The sequence below is a fragment of the Mesoplodon densirostris genome, chromosome 7, assembly GCF_025265405.1.
Source record: "Mesoplodon densirostris isolate mMesDen1 chromosome 7, mMesDen1 primary haplotype, whole genome shotgun sequence".
Classification (NCBI taxonomy): Eukaryota; Metazoa; Chordata; class Mammalia; order Artiodactyla; family Ziphiidae; genus Mesoplodon; species Mesoplodon densirostris.
Window position 1 is genome coordinate 11,317,117 of NC_082667.1, and position 10,040 is coordinate 11,327,156.

Genomic DNA, 10,040 nt, shown 5'->3' on the forward strand with positions numbered 1-10,040 from the left:
TTTATGCAGACATTGGATAGGCAATTTGGTTATTTCAAGCATTATAGCATTTGAATAAGAAGATCTAGGTATGAAACAGGCTCTCAAAATTACTTGCTGTGACCATTGACAAATTACCTTTACTTATTTATTTGCTTATTTTCTCTTTGAACATTTGTAAAATAAGGATAGGGATTTTTTTCCTTGATCATGGAAGCTCAATTGCAATTATTTGATAAAATACTTTGGGAACTGGAAAATATTCTACAAATACAAGTATTGATTATCCTTTGTAATTTGGCTACTCCTCCTGGCACTTTTTCTATCACTCTTTCTTCCTTTGCCTAAAGGCTAAAAGTAGGTAGACAGTGCAACCAAGAGCCTAGAAGAGGAGTTAGGGGAAGTTAAGACAGACGGAGATGTGTAAGCAGTGCTGTTTGTACAAAGACAGGGCTGAGGACTGGCCACTTAGAGCTGCCCCAGTGGGGTGTGGAAGCCACAGTGTCAACCCCATAGAAAGATAGATGGAATGGGTTCTTTATTGTACCTCATTATTATTTTTTCCTTTCCTGAAAACAGTGGTGCAAAAGAGACTCCACGAAAAATGTAGATGTGGAAGGAATTAAAGATAGCTTTGGGATGGCATGGAGCAGTCACTTACATTTTTCATCTGGTGCAGAGTCTCCCTATTGCAGAGGGAAAAAATAAAAAACAAACGAACTACTACTGCTGTGACTACTACTACACCTTATCCAAGGAACAGGCCAGTGAGAAACCGCATTCTGAAGCCCTTATTCAGCCTATTTTTTTTAACGTAAGAAAGCTGTCCTAAACAAGAAATATGATGATACAGTCTACTACAATGGCCTATGTTCATCCTCTGAATGAGGATGGGGCAAAGGGAGCTGTGGTCACTCCATGCAAAGACCAGAGCGACTGGAGGCTGCATGCAGAGTGCCTTCAGAAATGGGGGTAAATACGTCTCTTGGAAGCTGTGAACGTTAATGTCTAAAACAAAAAAGAAAACAGAAAACAGAAAAAAAATAGTTTAAGGGACACTATCATTTTCTATTGGTGAGGCTTCCTGATCTTGGGGAGGTTCTGGAAAGTTTATTTCTGTTTCTTCTTCTTCTTCTTCTTCTTCTTGGACTGGAATAATTTCAATGTCCTCTTCATTCTTTGGTTGGGAAGATATTTCAATCTGCTCAACCACTTCTTCTTTTATTTCAATTGCCTGTTCCTTTTTTTCTTCTGCTGACAGGAGAACTACATTCTGGAACACAAAATTGAACCAACTTTTCTTGACCTTTATCACCGGCACATTTCTCAACCATCTGTATGAATATCAAATGCCTCCTGGTTTTTATACTAATTTATGTTATTTTCTATATGCTTCCCAATACCAGAATTGATTTCACAGGTGCTCAAATCCTTATCAAATCACTTATCAAGGCTCATCCTCAAGGCCAGCAGATACTTGCCACTTTGCCTGGAATGATCACACAGTGTTTGGGAAATAACACTGCAATAATAGAGGAATTTAGATTTTAGTTTTGATTGGCCTTTATTGGAGATAACCTTGGAAAAGTAACTTTCTCTCTCCAATCCTGTTTCCTCATCTGCAAAATGAAGGAATTGGTGATGATTTCTAAATTCTCTTCCAACGCTAACATCCTATGGTTCTGAAGCAGTTGATAATAGATCTGTCACTGGGATATTCATATCTCCCAACTGTGGAGCCTCTTTGAACCTATTGTTTTGGAAGAGGGATTAGAAGGAAAGAGGAGAGGAGAAGGGAATACTGAGCAATGAGGTGGAAGAAATAGTGGCTTTAAGCAGCCTTCAGCCATCCTGTTTTTATGCATTAAGTATGGAATTCTGAAGTCAAGAGGGATGACTTGAAGTCCAGCAAGGTTAGTAAGAGGATGTACATAGCATAGGACGGTATCCTCTGTCTAACCTTTAAACTTATTTCAGATTTCAAGACACTTTTCTCCATTACTGGTATTTTCTGCTTTCCAGAAATATGCTAGGATCACTTTTCATGATGTTCCCAGGCTCATCAGATTACACTCTCCATAAATGACTCTTTGTAGATGTGATTTTCCTACAGGGAGTTTGTGAACAGCATGGCTTCTACTTACAGCTTTGGGTCTGGAGCATATTTTTTTCCATTCATTCTCAACAGTGCCAGCTGTCACAAGTTTTTGGAGGAAGGCAAAGAGCAGCATCACTGCAAAAACGCCCTGAAGAACAGAAAAGTGAGGGTGAAAATGTAATAATGAAAATATAAGAATATGGTTGGTGCTCAGTAAATGACTGTTGACTAAAAGTAAATGATTAAAAGATCAATTCTTTAGGGAAATAATGACTGACTGTGAGAACTGCTAGTATCTGCATAACCCTAACCCTGAGCACAACTCCTGGCACATAACAGATAGTGCATGTTGCTGGCAGAAAGTAAAGCAGTAATAATTAGTGGAAGAATCAATTCTGTGTAGGCAAGAACAATTATTGAGTCCCAAATTGAACTGTATCCAGCTTTAGGTGGTATGGTATCACACTTGGGAGATGCATTTTTTTCCCCTTCAAATCCTACACTAAAAACTCCTTGAGGGGGGCCCCCTGGTGGCGCAGTGGTTGAGAGTCCGCCTACCGATGCAGGGGACACAGGTTCGTGCCCCAGTCCGGGAGGATCCCACATGCCGCGGAGCGGCTGGGCCCGTGAGCCATGGCCGCTGAGCCTGAGCGTCCGGAGCCTGTGCTCCGCAACGGGAGAGGCCACAACAGTGAGAGGCCCGCATACCAAAAAAAAAAAAACAAAACTCCGTGAGGCAAATGATGTTTATTACAACTTAGGTTCTTCAGTGTTCATCTTAATCAATAATAATAATGAATATTCTGTTAATAATATAATAATAATAAATGTTAAAGCAAACACTTAAATAGCACTTTCTTTGTACCAGACACTGTTCTAAGTGCTTTCCATGTATTAACTCATCCCTCAAAACAGCCCTATAAATACTATAAACAGTAAATACTATTACCTTCCCCATTTTACAGTTGAAGAAAATGAGACAGTGTGATCAGAATTCTTGCTCAACGCCATATGGGCAATAAGTAGCAGACACAGACAGTCTGGATCTAGAGTTGATGGTCATAAGAAAAATGCCATACTTCCTCCCTGAAAATAAATCCAGTTTCACACTTACCAAGAACAAAAACCGTATGCTGTCACAATATTGCATAGACAGAGAATTTTTCTCAGCAGGGTTAGCTGGTTCACAGTCGTGTATGTTAATATGTGGTGTGGGAGCCTTAGTAAGGTTCAGACTCTCCATTTTAAAAAAATGGGAAATTGTCAGATTAAATATGTCCATGATCAAAAAAATTATTCCAGAAATAGCAGCAAAGAGGCTCAATGAGTTCATTATTATTCTCCCTCTGACCTGAAATAGAGACATAAAGATTTATTAATTGAGTTTAATTACCAGTTGAAGAATATAAGCTAGGAAGGAATTCCAGATCCCATTCCCCTGACTCAGAAAGGTACTACACCTAAATCATACTAAGTTCTATTTCTCTCCGTTGTTTTTAGTCTCTTTGTCACTATAAAATGAAAACCTTCATGTCTGAACCTTGTCCCTTTCTCAGATTTCCCCATCTCATTTATGCCACCACCATCCAATCAGTTCATCAAGAAAACATCCTAGGAGTGATCCTTGTACTTCCTTTCACTGCCACTGCCACCAGAATACTAGTAGGCATTCAATACACAATTGTTGAGTAAATGAAATGAATAGTATTCAGATTAGATCGCAGTGAAGCAAGATGGTATTGTGGGTATAGGTAGGGAAAGAGCAGATAGACCCCTCTAGGTCTGTACCATCAAGTGGAAACAAGCAAAGAGTAACACCTATTCCCTCCCTCTTGCCCCAGGTTGCAGTCAGCCCCAGTCGATCATCTTTCAAAATACAATTAAGGCTGATGTCTCCGGGTAGCCCAGGTAAGAGGATGTCAGTGTGAATGTGCTACCTTGCTGGGATGATAAAAGTTCAAACCAAGAAGATATGTGCAAAAAGTACCATAATGGTGTGGGGTTATTGATAATTATCTTAAGACACACATATTTCATCCCTGGTTGTATGACCTACAGATGGCAAGTCAGTAGGACTGACTGTATTTGGAGAATAAATACAACTTAATCTTCATAAACAGTTTTTCTTTTCCCCCAAACTGAGTTTGTCAGACCACCTCTAGACAGGAGCCATCTCAATCTCCTCTGTCTCCACTGACTTCGGAAGTGACTCAAATTAGTAATAGCTTAGTAAGTGGAGAAAAGTTGAAGAAGGAAGCTTGCTGGTAAGCTCTTGACCTGTACAGAATCAGGGGTTCTTCCTGGGTGTAAATGTGTCCTGAGGGGTTATATGCACAAGACCACTCTAGCTCTTTATAGCTTCTGAAGCACCCTCATATATATTACTCCATTTTATCCTCAGGAGAGTTTCATACGGTAGCAAGGACTATTATCTCCATTTTATAGGTTAAAATTCAGAGGTACAGGGCTTCCCTGGTGGCGCAGTGGTTGAGAGTCCGCCTGCCGATGCAGGGGACACGGGTTCGTGCCCCGGTCCGGGAAGATCCCACATGCCGCGGAGCGGCTGGGCCCGTGAGCCATGGCCGCTGAGCCTGCGCATCCGGAGCCTGTGCTCCTTAACGGGAGAGGCCACAACAGTGAGAGGCCCGCGCACCGCAAAAAATAAAATAAAATAAAATTCAGAGGTACATAGGGGTAAACAGACTTGCTCAGGGTTACAGCTGAAGGTTAACTAGGACTTGAGTCAGTCATAGCGTTGATTAGACAGTTTTCCTAAATGCTGGTCTGAGAGAAATGACAAGATTTTCAAAGAGATCTCAGTCTCACACAGCATCTCACATTCCAAAGACCGTAAGCATGCTCTTCAACGATCTGCCTTTAATTCTGTTTCCATGGATATCTCATTTCCATGTTTTTTATGAATAAAATCACAACAGCATCATAGAGCATCTTTTGCTTTTTAGGATTGAGCGATAACTCAGTGCTACTGTAACTCCAAAGGTCTTCCAGGGTCCTTCTTTTCAACTGAGAAAACAGCTACTCCTCTGACGTGTGGGAAAGAAGGACATACGATTACTTGCCAAACTCTTCATGGAGTTTTTCTCCGCTGCTGCCAGGAGTGATCCAGAAATGATATACTGTAAAAAGAGAGGTGGTGGGTGGGGAAGGGTGGGGGCGAGATGGGAGCAGCAGCAGAGAGAGTGGGGGGGGCAGAGAAGGAGGTCACTTTTTAACATTGAGAACTGGTTGTAAAAAAGCTATCCACACTTTCAACCACTTTCCCTAAACTATCCAGTCCTTTTTAATGGGTTTATTCATTTTTCAGCATATTTCTCCTTTATTCAGGCTCCATCACATTCAGTCCTTGCCTTTTATTCAACCAAATGGGGAGCTGTGACTAGGAATATAGTAAGACCAGAGGCAGAATTCACATTTCCATGTCAATTAGTACTCACACTGTGAATTTAAAAGTTTTATTTTCAGTTTTCCTTTTTTTTTAATTTGGGGAATTGCTCTTTGGAGTTCACAGTGTTTTAAATGGCGTTGATGGCAATGATGAGTGAATTGATGTAGAAGAAATACTTGGCCTGAATGTGGTAGGCACTTCATTCAGACATGGGCTACTACAGGGAGTGGTCATTATTTCTCATCTTCCTTTTCTACTATTCAAGCTGTAAGATGGAGGAAACCCTTTCACTAATCCATCTCTCCTTGTTCTGAGAGTTTCAATCCTAGACCTGTCTTCATAGTCACATCTATGAAGGTGCCATGGTGATGAAAACATCACTGTCCCATACCACATCCAGACAGGGTTACAAGCTTGGAAAACATGCACAAGAAACAGCCATAAGGAGTACTGCTCTGCTGATAAGTGAGAGGAGATTTATTTGGGATGGGACTAATTTCACCACGTGAGATAGTAACTAAAGAGAATGTAGGGAAGAAGGACCAGGTGGGAGGAGGTTTGCTTTCTGAAACACCGTGCTATACAGTCCAAATGTCTAGTACCCAGCCCACTTCATGCCGGACATTGACCCTGGAGAGGTCCTGCTTTGAGAAGTCTTTCCTGCCTGTGTAGATCCATGTAGGGCAGCTTTCTCTGAATGCCCATGAAGCATGACCACTGACTCTCAACCATGGGATTCATGCTCAATGTAGTCAACCTCTCTTTCCACTAAATCACATCAACCAGATAACCTATGCCCTACTCCTGTGCTTTCCTCAACCCAGAAATAATCTGGTATATTCCCGTGTAGCTTTTTAACCTTTTTGTCTGTATCACTCCCCAAATGGTTGTTAGTTTTTACTCACCATAATGCCTCCCCAGAGAGGGTACCACAAAGTTACACAGATGGGTGCATAGACCTCCGCATGAAGCAACAGGAGGCCGCCCAGGGCAATGTGGAAGAGCCCATTCATAATCTGGACAGCCTGGGGAGAGAATAGGGGCACTGATGGATGAACTGAAGTCATCGTCAAGTCAGAAAGCGAAAGTGAGGCCGGAAGCCCTGGTGCCTGACCTGGATGGGGCTGTGTAAGATGTCCAAAGCAATTGGTGAAGGCGCCAAGACCTTTGTCTCGTTCCGATTCATTTTCCCCACCACCTGGGGCATTTCCAAGGCAGGTATATGTGGTATGCTGGTGATGAACTGGGATGGGAGACCCCTAACTATGCAAGCCTCAAGATCAAGTGGGGGCATAAGATCACCATGATAATCTCTCTGTATGTCCCTGATTTGGCCCCCTGTGTCAGACATAAAGATCACCTCAGGTGAGATCAAATACCTTCCAGTCGGATTGAATTTTGTACCTGGCCTACAGCATCTGCTTCTGTAGGCCAGAGAGTCCCTAGGATGTGGAATGGAGGGCAACTGACTTACCCCCAAAGCCTTAGATTCCCTCATGAAGAAGCTCTGTGTGGCGCCCACCACTGCAGGCACCCTCCTGGGAATTAGTTTCTGAACAGGCTGCATGGCAATAGGGCCTGCTGGGAAAGCTCCACTCATGGAATTTCTGGGCGTCGTCATTTCACCCTCAAAAGTCCTAAAAATAAAACAAATAATAAAAGGAGGAGAGAGAGAACAGGATTCTTGGCAGTCTTTTATCTCATGTTGTGCACCTGAATACTCTCCTCTGTATTCTCTCTGTGGGTGTCACTGATGGTAGACACGGCCTCTTCCTAGTCACTTTGGATCTAAAGCAAGGCCTCCTGCCATGTTCTAAGACAGGATCCAGAGGGGTCATCTCATGCAAGGGTTAATGGGCCCAGGGATCCCTGCCAGTATTCTTGACAGACACATTTGGGACATGTTTTCTCTTTGTAGAGAACATCATGCTCATATTCTGTATGTTCTGTGTGTCTGTCATTTCTGGATGCTTTTCTTGTGCTTTCATATTGGAAAATGTGTTTTGCATGGGCTCGTCCTTGTCCCTTTGCTTACATGCTTTTGTCCATTGAGATTGGCCAGAATCACCATGATGGAGGATGGTGAAGACTGTTGGAGTCGAGAGGGGCCGAGTCCATCTTCCCTCCTCCCACTAACTCTGCCACCTTGAGTAAATCACTTCAAGGAGGCTCTTGAAGGTTCTGTGTGAGACTGTGGCCTCTGAATCAGACTGCCTAGGTTTAGATCATGATTCTTCTATTTGCTGTGAAACTCTGGGTAAGTTCTTTAAACTCTCTGGGCCTCAACTTCTTCAACTGTAAAATGGGGATAGTAATAATTCTTATCTCATAGGGTTGCTGTGTGACTTAAATTGGCTGATGGTGTGTGCATGGCTGGTTTCTTTCTGTTCAGGGATAGCTCAAATGTCAGCCTCTCAAAGAAGCCTTTCCTGAGCCCTCAATCCACAATGCATCCCTCTCACAACATCCCATTTTATTTATTTGGTAGCACTTATCACTGTGAGGAATTACTGTCAGTCTCTCCCCACTAGAATATAAATTCCTTGTGTTCTCTCTTGTTTAGTATTTAAAATTATGCCTGGATTTAGTAGTTTCTTCATGAATATTATTGAAGAAGTAAATGTATGCAAAGCACCCATGTCTGAATCATTACTAGCTGCTTTTGTTCCTGTTCTTGTTCTTAATATTTTTACCTTTAGGAGCAGTAGTTTCTATTTTTCCCATCTGAAAAATGAGAACAATACCCCTTTCAGAGACATGTTGTGAGAAATAAATAAGTTAACCTAAGTGAAAGTGCCTAGTACACAGCCAGAAAGTACTAAATGCTATTTGTACTTCGTCATGATCAATTTCTGAATAGAAATGTCCCTTTCCAGCTCTAACATTTTAAGACTGTTCTACCTTCTTCATCATGTGTTTCCCTTCAGTATTCATTTCTTTTTTTTTTTTTGCGGTACGCGGGCCTCCCACTGCCACGGCCCCTCCCGCCGCGGAGCACAGGCTCCGGACGCGCAGGCCCAGCGGCCGTGGCTCACGGGCCCAGCCGCTCCGCGGCATGTGGGATCCTCCCAGACCGGGGCACGAACCCGTGTCCCCTGCATCGGCAGGCGGACTCTCAACCACTGCGCCACCAGGGGGGCCCCAGTATTCATTTCTTTATGTCAATTACTTACATGAATTCTATTGGGTCTTTCCTGGGACCTGGAAATCTCTCTTTAGGGACACAGTTTTGGTCTTGTCTTTACTGATTGTAAGTCATGTAAGGGGCCTTGGAGGCCAAGGCTGTCTGTCCAGCTTACTTATCTTCCTGAAGTCACGCAGGGCTGGGCACCTGCAGGTATTATGGAAGACAGGGGCTCGGGAGTCTCCCAGGCCTCACATCTGTACCCACTTCCTAGTAACAAAGACACTTCACATCTGGCATGTCATCTGAGCCTCACAGGGTAGACAAGGGATGAATCGTTGCCTCTGTTTTGTAGACAGGGTAACAAGGGCACCGAGAGGTTAGGTAACTTGTTCAAAGTTACACAACCATCAGAGATTTAAAATGAGGGCTTGGACCTAGCAAACAAGGTATCTGTGGTAGCAGGCTGCTTTGTCCCCCGTGGGGAATAGGAATTCAGCCTTTCTCTTATGAATCTCTTCCTTTTCCTTCAAATAGATGTGCAATTTGGATGACTATAAATCAGTTGAAAACAGAGTATCTGTCTGGGCCGTGGCTGAAAGCGAAGAGGGGAGGCTGTGGGTGCTTCACACCTGATTTTGCCCCAGCCCTAGATTACCAGCTGTCGTGTGCTCTTAGGGATCTGCTTTGCACCACAAACCACCCCACAATACCACCAACAGGAGGGAATATTTTAATAATAGACCACTAAGGTGTTTACAGACAGATTCAGGCAGAGTTTTTAGGGCCAGTCAGACCTCAGAAACCATTCTGTTGATTTGATAAATGAGGAAACTGTGGCCCAAGGATGAGACACGCCTTGTTAAAGACCTTGCGCTTAGTGATGGAGCCAAACCAGAAAGGCAGCCCCTAGGGCTCTGAGGCTTGTGCTTTTTCTGCTGCACCTCGGGCTGGACCACATAGCTAGAGTTGTTCACTGAGCACCCACTCTGTGCTACTTAGTTCCCACTCTGCCACACCTTCCCTACTAAGTGGGCAGTTTCTTTTTTTCTGCAAGTGTGGAAATGGGGGTTCTGAGAGGTTAATTAATTTTCCCACGGTAAGTACGGAATGAGCTGAGGTTACCACACTCCCCTCCAGAGGGCTCATTTTAATGAGGACAACTTAAAAAGCAAAGGTCATCAATTATCTGGACGGAAGGAGATGATTGGACTACCATTGTTTTAATTTCTCCTCACTTTTCATCTGCCTAAGGCTGTGTCTATATTATTAGTCAGATAAACCTTTTATGTAAACAAGTCCTACTTGGGCTTTGTCTGCCATAACTAATGGCAGTAATGACCATTGGAGGGGAGTATTTTATTTCTCTTAAAATGATGTCTCACTATGGCAACTATATTTCTACAAAGCCTTCAACACATACTACTGTAAAA

The 10,040-nt window shown here is 43.0% G+C and overlaps 1 protein-coding gene across 1 annotated transcript; it reads right to left on the minus strand.

Annotated features, from left to right (window-relative positions):
* Positions 1-1,027: 1,027 nt before the first annotated feature.
* MS4A1 (membrane spanning 4-domains A1) lies at positions 1,028-7,104 on the minus strand. Its single transcript, XM_060105339.1, has 6 exons — positions 6,958-7,104; positions 6,389-6,508; positions 5,158-5,214; positions 3,192-3,428; positions 2,124-2,225; positions 1,028-1,252 (listed from the first exon to the last, which is right to left on the minus strand). Exons 1-6 carry the CDS (start codon positions 7,102-7,104, stop codon positions 1,028-1,030), a joined length of 888 nt encoding a protein of 295 aa, XP_059961322.1.
* Positions 7,105-10,040: the final 2,936 nt, after the last annotated feature.